This window comes from Lodderomyces elongisporus, chromosome 8 (genome assembly GCF_030384665.1).
Source record: "Lodderomyces elongisporus chromosome 8, complete sequence".
Taxonomy (NCBI): domain Eukaryota; kingdom Fungi; phylum Ascomycota; class Pichiomycetes; order Serinales; family Debaryomycetaceae; genus Lodderomyces; species Lodderomyces elongisporus.
Genome location: NC_083680.1, coordinates 132,996 through 148,377, shown reverse-complemented (window position 1 = coordinate 148,377; position 15,382 = coordinate 132,996). Strand labels below are relative to the sequence as shown.

The 15,382-nt window shown below is 35.1% G+C and overlaps 3 protein-coding genes across 3 annotated transcripts; 1 reads left to right on the top strand and 2 right to left on the bottom strand. All coding sequences in view use genetic code 12, as the record gives it.

Annotated features, from left to right (window-relative positions):
• Nucleotides 1-100: 100 nt before the first annotated feature.
• PVL30_005400 (uncharacterized protein) lies at nt 101-2,236 on the top strand (the record flags this gene model as incomplete). The annotated part of the gene is made up of 1 exon (XM_001523807.1): nt 101-2,236. One exon carries the CDS (start codon nt 101-103, stop codon nt 2,234-2,236), a length of 2,136 nt encoding a protein of 711 aa, XP_001523857.2.
• Nucleotides 2,237-2,693: 457 nt separating this feature from the next.
• Nucleotides 2,694-3,059, bottom strand: PGA62_3 (Cell wall protein pga62; the record flags this gene model as incomplete). The annotated part of the gene is made up of 1 exon (XM_001523806.1): nt 2,694-3,059. The coding sequence occupies one exon, from the start codon at nt 3,057-3,059 to the stop codon at nt 2,694-2,696; it is 366 nt and encodes a 121-aa protein (XP_001523856.1).
• A 6,541-nt stretch (nt 3,060-9,600) lies between these two features.
• PVL30_005398 (uncharacterized protein) lies at nt 9,601-10,452 on the bottom strand (the record flags this gene model as incomplete). Its single annotated transcript, XM_001523805.1, has 1 exon — nt 9,601-10,452. One exon carries the CDS (start codon nt 10,450-10,452, stop codon nt 9,601-9,603), a length of 852 nt encoding a protein of 283 aa, XP_001523855.1.
• Between the last annotated feature and the right edge of the window lie 4,930 nt (nt 10,453-15,382).

Sequence of the window (15,382 nt, the reverse complement as noted above, 5' to 3'; positions counted from 1 at the left end):
GTTTTTTTTTTTTTTGGTTTTCTTTTTAGCCCTTGTATTGATATTAATTATTTGCTATAAGCAATATATACATCAATCAATCACATAACGCATATCACAAATGTCAGAGAACCCATCGGTTTTGCCACAGCACCACCGTATCCCTTTGTCTAGAACGTCCGCGACTGCCATAAAGACAGAGGGCTCGCCATCTAATAGTGGCTCTAGCTCGTCTTCTTCCCCTATTACTGCTTCACCACAAGCTAATTTTTTACCACCACAAACTACAACCACCACAACAAACGCAACAACTAATACATCAACTAATACAACAACTAATACAAATACACACCACCGTTCATCATCACAACAACAACAACAACCACAACAAGAAGAGGTTGAACTGACTACTCACAATAAACACACCACTCAACCAGGGCAGGAACAAACTTTACTGAGCACAACTTCTGAATCAGCCTCTCGCCCTTTACAGCCACCTCGCAAACATTCACAACAGCAACAACAGCAACAACAACAACAACAACAATCACACATGCTTCAACAACCTCAACAACCGCAGCAACCACAACAGCAACAGCATCAACACCAGCACTCTCCACCAACTACATATACCACTACTCATCTGATTTCACAACAGTCACGTCCAATCAATAATAACCAACAACAACATCAACAACAACAACAACCTCAACCTCAACAACAACAACAACAACCTCAAGTTGCCAGGAAACTGTCCTTTGGATTACATTTTCTAAGTAACTTTAGTATGCGCTCGCAATCCGATTCATCCAATTCTACTACGAGACAACAAGCACAGCAACAGCAACAACAACAACAACAACAACAACAGTCGAGGCTGAGAGCTTCTCTGCTGCTGAATGTTCACACCGCCAGAAACACACAAACCACTCTGAATGGTTTAAACGGTCAGCATTCCCAGCTGCCTGCCCAGATTACACAATCTCATCAACTGTACATGCAGTCGTTAAACCAGCCACTAATGTCGAATAGTCCTACGCTTGGAAATATCAGCTCTTATGCTGGTGGTACTGAGGAAGAGAATCCACAAGGAGGTGTTTCAAGACCGATATTTGGAAACAGACTGAGGAGCGGTGGTGGTGGTGGTGGTTATGGTGGTGGTTATAGTGGTGGTCATATACAAGAGGAGGCTGATACTACACTAGAGGCGATGCCAGCACAATTTGTCCCACCAGGGCCTAGTTCGTCTAATGAAAGAAGTACAGAAGCCGTGCCACCAGTTGGTGGTGGAGTTAGTGAATCTACACCGACGAATGAGCATGCAACTACAACTGTTGATGTGGAGGAAAGTAGGGTTGGTACATCGTCTGCAAATGCTTTGGCAAATGCTTCGGCGAAAGCACCGGCAAATGCAACAACGGGAGGAGAGGAAATCAAGAATGGGATGGACAAGGATGGTCGTTTTTCTGTTCGGTTAACTCCGTTGATTGACCATTCTTCTTCTTCAGCAGGGTTGTACTTTTCCCCTGTTATACGTAAGATTAAGCCCAAGAATGCATTGAATATAGGGCGGTACACAGAAAAGAATAAGGCTGCTGCACATGCAGCACAAGGGTCATCTGCGCCTATTGTTTTCAAGTCGAAGGTTGTTTCCAGAACCCATGCTTCTTTGGAATGTAATGATGAAGGGCAGTGGTTTTTGAAGGATTGCAAGAGTTCGCTGGGTACTTTTTTAAATCATATTAGGTTGTCTCCAGCGTCGCAGGAGTCGACGTTGATGCCGGTTATTGATGGCGATATCATTCAGTTGGGTATGAATTATCGAGGGGGTACTGAAGAGGTTTATAGGTGTGTTAAGATGAGGTGTGAGTTTAACAAGAGTTGGCAACGTAAAGTCAATCAGTTTAATTTGGAGATACACAGAAAGTTTAAGAATTTGCATTTGAATGGAGATGGTGCTGGTGAGTCTAGTGATTTGAGTAATGGCCAAGGTGGTGCTTTTGTTGATGCTAATGGTGATATAAATAATAGCCATGTCAACAACAACAATAGTAACAACAATAATAGTGAGTGTGCTATTTGTTTGATGAAGGTGGAGCCGTGTCAGGCGTTGTTTATTAGTCCTTGTTCGCATTCGTGGCATTACAAGTGTATTAGGCCCATTATCATCAAGAGTTATCCGCAGTTTTATTGTCCCAATTGTCGAACAATGTGTGATTTAGAGACTGACTTGGATGATGATGATGACGATGATTGATTGATTGATTGATTGAATAAATTAGTGAATGAATAGATGGAAAAGAGGTGAGTTTGAAGGCTAGGTTGTTTCTTGTTCTTTCTATTTTCTTTTTTCTTAATGAAAGTTTAGTGATTGTATAAGTTTATCAACTAGTCTTTCTTTATTTTTTTTTCAATTTTAGATGCATTGTCTTGGAAGTAGATATTTGAATAAGAGAAGAGGGATATGAACCAACCTGTAGTTAAGTTCAAACAGAAACAGATAGAGGATTGGCTACAATTTTGTTTTTTTTGGGAAATGTTATAGTTTACTTTTCTATAATCTAATTATCAGAAAAATTGTAGTGTATTAAAAGTTTATAGTTAAAAAAGTATTATAAATATATGTATACAAATTGAAAATAATTAGTTTTTCGGTGGTAGCACCTTAGTAATATATAGTTATATTCATCATTATACAGATTTAATTAAAAAACTTACAACAACAAAGCAGCAGCACCAACCAAAGCAGCACCAACTTGCAATCTAGCACCGGAACCTTCAATGGTTGAGACGGTGGCGTTCTTGGCTGGAGCAGATGATGATTCAGCAGCAACAGTTGATGAAGCTGGAGCAGATGAAGCTGGAGCCTCAGTGGTTGACAATGGGCAGTAGGTGGTGTAGGTGGTGTCAATTTCAGTGACGGTGGTGACACCGGTGGTGACTGGGACTGGGGTACACTTGTTCTCTTCACATGAGGTGATGGTGATAACAGTGGTGGCAATGTCAGTGACGGTGGAGTTGTATGAAGCAACTGCTGAACCAGCGACGGCTGAGATGATGGCGACTTTTGAGAATTGCATTGTAGATATTATTATAATTATAGTATAAGTGAGTGAATAAAGATCTTGTTGATGATAAGAAAAGAAAAAGCAAAAAAGAGGGAGAAGCAAAAAAGTTGAAGTGAAAGTGGGAAATTCGTGGTTGATTTATAGTGTTTGGGAGAGGAAAACCAGAAATAAAAAAATGAAAAAAATAAGTAAAGAGAGAATGTGCAAAAGACTCGGATGTTGGCAGATAGGCAGATTAGCACAAGCTTAGAAGAGAGGAAGATGATAAAAAATAAAAATAATAAAAATTTAAAATTTAAAATTTGACTATGAAAAAAAAATATAAGTAAATAGAAAGTTAGTATTGTTAGTGTTAGTGATACTATTGTTACTATTGTTGTTGTTTACACTGTGACTGAGAATGCGTGAGGTACAAAATAGTGCAGTTACGTTTTAATACGGTATGAGCAAGTAGTGACTGAACTGACTGACTGACTCACTGAATGGAATTGAATGGAAGTGAAGAGATTACGCGCCGCCTGTTGTTTTTTTTTGTTTTTTTTTTTTGTTTCGAGAGAAAATTTTGAGTTTATTTTTTTTTTAATTTCTTTTTTTTTAATGAACTATGCTGCGCCTGGTAGGTATTGTGTGCAGGTATATGATGCTTAAGGGTACAGATATACTGCACATAACACAAAATATTATTCTGAATAGGGTAGGGTCGTTACCGCATTGGGCATGTAGCTTGTTAGAAAAAAAAAGAAAAGAAAGCAGAAAGGGAAATTCTTTTTTTATTTAATTTTATTTATCAGTTGCATTATTGGTTGATGCACTTCAATGAGTAAAAATTTTCTCTCTCTTTCTCTCTCTCTGTTTCTCTTACAAACAAATAGTCGGAGCTAAATATAGAATTAAAAATATACAAGGCAGAAAAACAATTTAATAGGATTTATTTATTATCAGACTCAGAATTACGCTTAATAAAACCAAAGTATACTCCTTTTTTTTTCCAACTCTTTTCTACAAAGTTACCACAAACACCACCATGCAATCAGACCAAAACAATAAATTATATAAAAATAAAATTGGTGTAAGCAACAGGCCAATAAAACAAGACAACAATTTACACGATACCCAACCCCCAAAAGAAAGAAGGAAGAGAGAAAAAAAAGGAGGTTTTACCTGTGTGGGATAATACACATTCCAACTATTTGAGAATGTGACAAAAACAGACAATAGTAGGAAACTTTTTATTACCAGTGGTGGTGAAGCAGATAAGGTCCCCCCCTAAAACACTTTATGTTCATCATCGTCCTCGTCCTCCCCCACTTACGCACCCACGCACCCACGCACCTCCTCTTCCTACAGAAAATTACATTACACGATGATACATTGACGGAAATACATGAAGAGGTAACTAACATTTGGAATTAGGAGATACCATACATGGAAACACCTACTCTCTTAACTCCCCCCTCCAAAAAATACAATAATAAAACAAGTAATAATAAAGCAAACAATAGTACCATAATACAATAAACGTAGTTGGACATTACAATGTAATGGAAGATTTGTCAAGCCATCTCTTGTCTTAATTTGTCTTGTCTTGTTTTGGACAAGATAAAAAGAAGGTTGGGGGAGGGGGAGGAAAGAATAGATAGATAAAGAGTAAGAGTCAAAACAAATTAGAGAATAGTCTATTTTTGATCAATGTCTTTGTTACGTTATACCCCACTTGGCAGGAATTCTTTTTGTATAAAAAAAGGTGGCTTAATTGTAAAGATAGAGGTTTTTTGCTTGTATTGCTCTTGCTCTATAAATCTTGTAATATATATTAATGTGTGTATACTTGCTGAGCTTGCTTATCTTATCATTGATGAGGATTGGCACAATTCCTCATTCTTCTCTCTTCTTTGTTCATCCTTATTCTTGGTTAGCGTAGATGCAAGATTGCTCCCCTCCCCTCAAAACTAATAAAGAATGTTAACTCTAGTTCTTTGTATCTATCTTTCTTCTCTAAAGATTGTTTTGATTTAGGGAAACCATAACCTTGAAGTAGATTAAAGGAAATGTAAAACAAATTTATTTATATAGGCGTAATACTGAGACTGAGTAAAACAAAACAAAACAAACAAAGAAACAAAGAATCATCCGTAAATCAATCAATCAATCAATTAATCAGAAAAGGAGAGAAGAGAAAGGGAAAGGAAGTTACGACACGCTAACTAACTAACACGATATTGTATGACTCTGTAATAAAATAATATACTGACGCAAAAAAAACAAGAAAAGAGAGTAGCAAACGAAAGGAGAAGAAGAAGAAAAATTGGAATAAGGCGAGTGCGAGCATGCGTCAGGTAGCTGGCAAAAGAAGAAGAAGAAAGAGAAGAAGAAAGAAGACAGAAGAAAGAGAAGAAGAAACGACCTTCTTACGCTAACTATTGTCCATGTCTTTGTCTTTGTCTTTGTCTTTTACGTATCGGAACAATTGAGTAAAGAAAAAAAAACCCTAACCACCATCTATTGTCGGATCAACGTAAAGAGACATTTACCCTTTTCTTCTATTCTATTTCTTTTTTCTGTTTTTTTTCTTGTTCAACCATTTCTGTTTTACGCCAACTCCAAGTCCTGTCTCCGCCTCGGTCTCATACATCTAAATCATGTGTTTCCTTGTCAATGCGTTCACTTATATTCTCCTATGCTCTCTTCCTCCTTGTCTTTCACCTCTGGAGTAAATACGCTGGCCCATTATTTTTTTTTAAAAAAAAAGAAATAGGTAGCAAGACAGTCTCGCCCCATTTTTGTTACCGTCGCGCTGGCTCTTAATTTTTCTTTCTCTACAAACTAAAAGTAAATGAAAATAAAAACAAAATTTGGACCCGCATTATAAAGGGAATTAAATAATTTTTATTTTTATATTTTACTTTTATTCTGGTGCTCCTTCCAGCTTCTTAACACTCTCTGAAAATATTGCTGGTGGTTGAAAAAAAAAAAAAACCACACACATCTTTTCCTGTAGCTTCGACCAAGCCACTAAAAAAACAAAATGGTGGTTCAAGATCAGATCCCAGATCAAAAAAGGGAGGATTGAACCAAAAAAAAAAGGAAAAGAAAAGAGGAATAGAAGAGTGATTGCAAATTTAGACAGGGGGACAGGGATAGAACAAATGGAGAGGAGCTATAGAATAATGATAACTACTACTACTAGTAGTTTTGTTTTCTTTTTCTAATTTTTTTGTTTTTTGATTTTGGCTCCAAGCACAAAATTGTCTGAATTGCTCTTGATACTTTTGCTTTTCCAAGTAAGTAATTGTCGAAGGTGCCGTGCAACCATATTGCAATTTGTCTAGTTGACTTATTCACGACCAAAGCTAGTACTAACATATATCAACATACATTAATATACATTCAGCAAAACATAAAGAATATAAGTAAATAAATAACTAACTAACAACAACAACAGCAGCAGTGGATAAAAGGAAAGGAGATGACGAGGGTCTCAGAATCAGATGTCTGTTGCCAAGTGAAATTACACATTGCCACGGGTTTCACAGGATTGATTGAAGATATATAATACTATACATTGTATTGAAGTGTATCGTACAACAGTGTACAACAGTACATTGTATTGTGTTGTACTACATATTTGTTTTCGTGATAATATGTATTATTTTTTTTCTTTATGGCTTACTTACCCTATTCTACCACTTTATTTTGTTGTTATTATTATTATTATTATTATACACAGCCAAGTGAGGTATTATACAAGACTCCTATTCACTCTGTTCATTTTCTCTATGTCTTCTTCTTCTTGTGTTCATTATTATTTCTTCTCTTAATTTCTTGCTTTTGGTTTGGTTTGGTTTGATTTGACTTGGCTGGGTTCAGGCAAAACAATGATTCTAGAACCACTCAGTAGTGAAGAAGTACAAGTATCTGCTAATGAGATATATCTAGAGTAAGCCCAAAATGAAAAAAAAAACAATTTAATAGGAGCGGGGGGGGGGGAGTCGAAGAAGAAACAAAACAGGTGTTTACGATTGTGGCTTTCGCCTCTTAAAATAAAAAAGGACATACATTTGAGTATTCTTTATCATCAAAGTCACAACAAATGAGGGAACAAAAGAAAACGATTCACATCATCTCTTCGCCGCCTCATCTCCCGTATATCATCAGGCTATTTCTTAAAGAAAAGAATCATAGAGTAAAAAACAAAGAACAATGATCCGTGTAATCCATTAAAAATGTCAGCATGTAGCCTCGTTTCTTTTTTCTCTTTTCTCTTTTTCCAACAACAAACAATGCATCTTCCTTTTGACATGGCATCCTTCTCCTTTCTGCTTTCTTTTGTTAATTCCGCTCGTCTTTTAGAAAAACAAAAAAACAAAAAACAAAAACCATATTCAACATGACTTGCTACAAAAAAAATTACACGATGGCGTATTTTTTATTAGAAAAAATTTAGATGCACAAAAAGAAAAGAATGAGTAAATTTCGCGTCTCTTTATTTTTCATTTTCACTTTGATCTGTTTTTGTTTATGTTTTTGATTTTGCAAGAATCTCCTTTCCTCTATTGTAACTGTCGTCCCTGCTCGTCACCATTGATCTATTTTGCCAAAGGTTAGATTGATGATTCTGTGAAGCTATTTCACTCAATACCACGTGCGATATAGCCCATTTATAATATTCTACATCTGCCAAAATTTTCCTTCTCAAGAGAGATAGGCTATTGCACAACTCCTTCGAAAGCGCCTCTTGTCTTGACCATGTGATCGGATATACATACATATATATATACATATATATATTTATATGCATCCACAACACTCTCTAACAAGTGCATCTGTGTTTATGTTTGATTCACTCGAACAATACATAAACATAAGATATACCTGGAAAGAAGAAAAAGAAGAAAAAAAAGAAGAAGATTGGGTATATTTCGTCAACTTTTTTTTCCAACAATACATACTCAAAACGTTTGAATCAAGGTTGTTGACTATCTCACCTTTCCAAGACAAGTCAATATTCTCTAAAGTATACATAACAAAGTCACCAAAAGCACCAAAAGCACCAAATTGACAAGTGGTAATGGACTCAAACCTGTGAAGAAACTAAATTGTTTTTCTTTTTTAAGTTCCTAGTTCCTAGTGGCTTGTTCTTTGTTTTATCTCTAACTTTTCCATGTTGTCGACTCCTATGGAATAACTTTAATGTATATTTTTCAATTTTCCTACCCTATTCCTTATCAACTTCACCAATAATTGTGAACATTCTATATTTTTTTATTTTCTAGAAAAAACGAAAAGGCGAGAGAGACTGTGTGTGTGTGTTCAACTTTAGGTTTAAACTTCTTGATGTATACATTATCACAAGTCACGTGCTTGTATAGAGCAACAAGTGCACATTTGATCAAGATCAAATTTCAAAATATATATATATTTGTAAATGAGGCGCTGGAAATACGAGACATATTATAGAACTTGTTCAAGCAACAGCATAGAAAGTATACGCCTCGTGATTTTTCTTTTTGGTTATTTCCCCATTCTTTTATAAAAAAAAGAGTTTATGCCTCCTCGATCCATATCGCCAACCGCGTAATGGTAAACTTTTCTGGCACCAAATTTGTATCACATTACCTGATTTGACTGAGTCAGTTGAGAAAGAAAAGAAAAGAAAAGAAAAGAAAAAGAAAGAGAGAATTAGGAACACGAGAAATGAGTGACTATCTATTCCAGTACATAACTGTATCTTTTACTTTTAAAGGTGACTATCAATTTTTTTTCTTTTGATTTTTTCAACCTTTATTGATTGTGCCAATTTGTAGAAAAAGTTAGTTCTTGCTAAAACACATCAACTACAAAGAAAGTTGTATTGCATCAACGTCTTCGAAGTATATGTGTCAATGACAATATAAATGACAATGTCAATGTCATTGTCGTGTCGCAAAATAAAGAGAGGGGAAAAGAAAAAGAGGAAGAATTTTACTCATATAGTACGTTGCAATATTGTATATCACGTGCACAGCCGATTTGTATATATATACATATAAGTATTCAAATCTCCGTATGTTATTCCGATCAATAATCCGATCTGAGCTCACACCCTTGATTTCAATTCTTCATTTATCACAAACTGTTTTACATAAACATAAGTTTACAACTACTTGTTTTTTAATTTTCCAGATTCAAAAATTTCAACAAAAATTTTACAATTGTCAAAAGATAAAACTCTCTATTTCTAATTTTTTTAGTCTTTTCTTGCGTCTATCAAATAAGTCTATAAAAGTAAAAAGAAAAAGGTTATATAATAATAAAAAAAAACTAATAGATTTGTAGTAGTAATTTTGGTCAAATAAAAAAAAAAAAATCTCAAATCATTGCATTAAGTATACTGTAAAAAGTAATTAATCAGTAACTGTAGAAGTATTTACTCCTGTCAAAACAAAAAATAAAAAACAAAAAGAAGGTGTTCTTTATCCATCTTTTTTTATCCCTTTTTTTTTTTAATAAAGTTCTTTAATTTTTATTTCCCACACCACTACCCCATGCACATTCTTAATGAAAAAAAAAAAGCTCACCAACATTCGTAACCACCATCAACAACCAAATTGTGTCCAGTGGTGTATGAGCTGGCACTGTCTGAGGCCAAGTACAAGATGGAGCCTACAAACTCCTTTGGCTCAGCCATTCTCTTCATTGGAATCTTGCTTTCCCACTCAGCCTTCATGTCAGCGTGTCCGCTAATAACGTTTCTTGTCAATGGAGTCAAAATGTAGCCAGGACTCAATGTATTGACTCTGATATTGTATTTGGCCCATTCAACAGCCAAGGATCTGCAAAGGTGAATGACACCTGCTTTGGACATGTTGTACATACATTGTGGTTGTGGGTCATTGACAATGGTACCGGACATGGATCCAATCAAAATGATGGAACCTGGCTTATTGTTTGCAATCAAAGCTCTAGCAAATGATTGTGACACGTAAAAAGCACCAAGGCCATTCACCTTCATGATGGCTTCGGCATTGGCAGCTGGGTATTCTTCAGCTGGAAAGTTTTCAGCGTATCCGGCAGAGTTCACCAACAAGTCAGCAATCTTGGCGTGGTGCTCATTGATGGCCTTAAATGTGAGTTCAACAGACTCAGCGTCACCAATATTACATGCCCAAGCACTAACTTGGCCAATAGGCGATTCATTCTTGCCCTTCATCTGTTCTTCACCCCAGATTAGCACATCCTTGGCTGCTTGTTGTGTACGTTCGAGGTTCATATCGACAAGTGCAACATCTGCACCCTTGGCGAGCAAGGCACGTGCCACTACTGCGGCAAGACCACCAGAGCCACCAGTAAGTATAGCGAGACGGCCATCGAGACGGAAGGATGGGACAATATTGTCGTAAGCCCAGTATTGTGAATCTGTAGACATCTTTAGTTTGTTATATATATATATGTGTGGTTGTTTATGAAATAAAGGTTTGAGTTTATTTGATTATTATTTTTTTAATTAAAGAGTAGATCTCAACTATCGTAATGCTGTAGTAACGATTGATTCAAAGATGATACTTCTTTATAGTAAAAGTAGTTGATAATGACAAGTGCTTAAAGAAATAAGATCAAGTTGAGGAAACGACAAAAGAAGAAGAAAGAGAAGCAAGAGGAGGAGGAGAGGGGGGAATCCATGTCATATATATATATATATAATATACTCAATCTATGTCTATGTTGAAACAACTGCAACTTTCAAAGGAGAAGGTTGAGTGATGTGCAGCCATCCTTTTTATTTTTTTATTTTTTTTATTTTTTTATTTATTTTTTGGTTAATCGGGAGAACACTTATCATCGTTTCACCCAGAGTTTCCAAATTTCTTTTTTTTTTCTTTTTTTTAGTTTCTCTCGTTTCTTTTTCTTTTCATTTTTATTTTTTATTTTTATTTAATTAATTATAAATTATAAATATTAAATATTAAAAATGTCAATTGCTGCTTAGAGTGTTTTGGATAAGGTCTTCTTAAAGTGTCGGAAGTAAAAAAAAAAAATGAAATAAATAAAATAAATAAATAATAAAAATATAATATAGTATTTCCTTGCATTGCCATCATACAGAAGTGTAGAGTAACTTAGTATATGACACCTGTATATATACATTTATATGTCAAGAGATGGTATAATATACACACCTTACCTAATTACTAACTCTAGTACCAGAATGTCTTGATACATTGTAAAGAGTGAGATGAAGGGAAAGGAGAAAGAAGAAAGGAGGAAAAGTAGATGTTGATAAAACTGGAAGGAGAAATGTTCAATAGGAGGTGAAATTGACTTGCTATCTCCTTTCTCCGCACTCTTTTCTTTTCTAACACTTCTATTTTTTTTTTCATTTGTTAGTGCTAATACTATTACTACTTTTCTTTTCCTTTTCTATCCGCGATCCACAATATCATTGAGGCGGGCGGGTTTAACTTTTCCAAAATTAAAATTTTATTTTTCTTTTTGGTGGAAGCAGAGGAGGAGGTAAGGATGTGGTGTTAGACGACTTTATTATGTAATGGGGATCATTGTGGCTGTCATCCAAAATGGCTTCCTTAATTGTGGGTGTCTCTTGTATCTTGTATCTTTAATAACTTTACTTTGTGCTCTATACAACCCCTATACTTTTAATAGAACTTTTCTTTTTTTGGTATCAGTATGTCTATGTCTATGTCTATGTGTGGGGTGGTGGTGGTGATCTAAACATAAAATATAAAATTTTAGATTCTTCGGAGAGATGTAGTTGTTGTGTACTGGTGTTTGGGTTTACTTGTTACGTCCGGAAGAATCTCACAACTTGACATTATGCAGGATATACAAATCATAATACAAAATAATTAAAGAGTTAAAGAGTTAAAGAGTTGAAATGCTGCCAATCATAAACCAACCAACTGCTCAATAACTATGACTGACAGTAAAGAGAAGGAAGTGGAGGAGGGAGGAGGGGAAGGACAAAGGGCAAAGGACAAAGGGACAAGGGCTCGTGGTTTTTGGTTTTGGTTTGTAGTATTTTTGATAATAGAGGACAATGTTAGATATGGGTAAAGAAGATAAGTATAAGTTACTGAATATTTCAATACTTTTCTACCTATTTTAGAAGTCCTTGTTATTCACTATTATCATATTGAATTTGGTGCCTTGTGAATACGCCATCCTTATTTTTTACTACCCTCTCTCTCTGTGTGTGTGTGTGTATCTTGTACTCTTTGTCATTAATGCAAACTACACCTAACCAAGGCGGGATAAGCTAATATCAACAATTTCCTAATATTTGGTTATGCTATTTTCTTCTTTATTATTATTAATATTATTATTTCCGTTCTATACTTTGTAAAATCCTTGTTAAAGCCTCTTATCTTCCTAATCTTCACCAAGTACTAAAAGAATAAACCCTAGAATGTTGCAACTAATAATGCTAGGTGACACTATCATCAATGTTTGCAATGAACTTGGCCAACACTACACAGTTTATGGACCACTGCTCTCCATTGCTAATTATCTTACATTGCTTTCTGCACACATGTGTTCTACGTCTCGTCTGCTCTACTTGTGTTGTTGTTGTTGTTGTTGTTGTTGTTCGTAGTTCTCCTCCTTTTTTCATCCTTCAGCTTACAATTGTTACTATTCAAGAGTAACATAGTTTGCTTAGCTCTGACATCATAGCCAGAAGTAGTCTCAGCAAAGAGGGAAAAGAAAAAGAAAAAGAAAAAGAAAAACAGGAAAATAGAATAAGAACAAGCCTTGGTTTTTTGTGTCAACACAGGATGGTTATTGATATCAAAAGATTATGACGTTGCAGATAGTAATACTAGTGATGGTGGTGGTGGGTAATGATGATGATGGTGATGGTGATGACGACAAATTGCACGTTGCACTATTCGGTATATTACACAAAATTGATATACGGTTATATATATTTTTTGCACATATTCTCATTCTCAGATTTACAGTCTCACTTGTTTCTGTCCCGAAAAAAAAGACAAATTGGATATATAAAACTATTTACTTGCCTTGACCAGAGAGAATACTCTTTTTTTTTTTGATTTACACTACAAAATGTAGCTGGACAAAGGTAAAAATATGAAAGAGTGTTTGATAAAGACAGTGTAGCAAATGAAGAAAGAAAAAGTAGAGCAGTTGCTCTATCACCATAAGCAGTGCATAGCGAAGAAAATGCAATGGACATTACTTCATGCAAATGACATCTCAACGTCTTTTTTCTCCTGTTTCTTCTTCTTCTTCTTCTTCTTCTTCTTTGCAAATTTTTTGTTTTTGTAACCAAACGGTAAGGATATCTATTGTTCTTGTTTATATTACATTACAAATAAATGTTAGTATTATGTATACACACACACATAATAATATTAAGATACAAATATTTATATATACTATGCAGTATTTGCAGCAATGATCTCATAGTGCTTTTGTTTGAAAGAAAACAAAAAAAGCCAAAAAAATAAAAATAAAAAACTTTTTGCAACATTGCCAGATTAGATTTTGGTATAACAGAAGGTTTATCTTTTTTTAAAAAAAAAAAAACAAGGGAGTAGAAAGGGGGTGTATATGTCCAGAATTGATTAGTTGATTCTGTTGCCCAATCTCATCTTACATATTGGTTCTTATTGTCTTTCTTCTTTATATCATTTTTTCTTACTCAAGGGTAGTGTAGACCTTGTGAGTATTTAGGTACAATTTGTAAGTTTTGAAACCGATTTGAAACTTTATGTGGTTTTCATAAAAAAAGTTTACCGAATAAGCCATGGAAGTCCAAAAACTAATAAAAAGAAATTTGAAAAAAAAAAAAAATACTGTAAAGAAACGTACAAAAGAAATAGAATAATCCGGACTTTAAACTTGATACATAACAAGTATCTAGCAAATATTTACAAAAGGTAGATAAAAGTGAAGCACTGGCATTGGGAAGGAAGAACCTCCCTCAATAACTTAAAAAAAAAATTAAAAAATTAATCCGATTCGTATACTAACAATATCTTGATTGGACCACTTGGTAGGGTGCAACCTACACACACTGAAATAATTTACTTAATTTACATATATATATATATATACATATTTCTTTTTGCTTTCAAAGGCTATCCTTACCCACTGGGTAGTGGAGGCTGTAATAAAACTAATATTATTCCTGCTATTTGTATTACTTATAATACCACTTGGGTCAAATCTAGATCCTCTTGAAACTGCAATCACCCTCTTCTTACCATAATTTCCATCCGCCAATACTCTCTATCAAACAAGAGTCTCTTGCTTATTCTTATTCGTTTTTTTTACTTTTTTTTCTTTCTTTCCAAATAGTATATCCACGTAAAAAAAACCTCAAACAATAAAAAGAAACAGAGAGAGATACTATGCACTAGTGCAACAAATGATGAGTGTTGTAGATCACTTTCATCGTACATTCGTACATGACCAGGCCAGTGCCAATCTCTCCATAGGTACTATGAGTAACCTTATCACCTGAGAATACGATGTTTTCATCATCCTGTATTAGCTCTCTTGCACTGATCACACTATAGTTGAGCTGAGGAACGTATCCAACATTCGCAATACGAATGCGAAATGATCTCAGCTCCAATATCAACATACCACAACCAAGTACTTTCATAGGTGTACCTGCACTAGTCCTTGCATACCGAGGGGTATCGAAAGGCTGATAAAAATGCAACGCATTAATATCTTTTACTACAGACGCCGTTGTTCCCATATTCAACAACAATGCATTAGCAGGTAGACTGAAATTAGCAAAAACCACTGTACTGACCACAGGGTCGGTAGGTTTATCACCACACCAATTAGTTGCAGTTTTGAGTTCAATAACCTGCTTGGCAATACCTTTGGCATCAAAAGCAGAGGAATTCGAGTTTGATTGAACCATTGCCGAAACCCGTCTTTTCTTAGATTTACCTTCACCAATCTCAGTTTTGTCTCTTCCTCGGGGAGATGGACATGCTCGAGCCTTGTGACCATATCCATGGCAATTAAAACATTCAATGTTCCAAATTTCTTCCACGTCCTTTTCATCTGTACAAATCTTTTTTGTGGTTGAGGGGTGTACGACATCAAGTGCATTTACTTTTTTGTTTAAAACACCATCCTCATCCGCAAAACCAAGAAGATTTTTCTCACTAAGTTGCACATTGAACTCTTTGAATTTTTCCTCAACCTTGGGGGATTGTCCATGCATCCAAAACAAGTGCTTTACACAATCCTTGGTATCCTCATCCAACTCCAAAAAGTAGTCCCAAGCTTGATCAAACAATTTTGCTCTCTCTCCGGAAGGTTTTGTGCTATCAGCAGCTTGGTTCAAAATG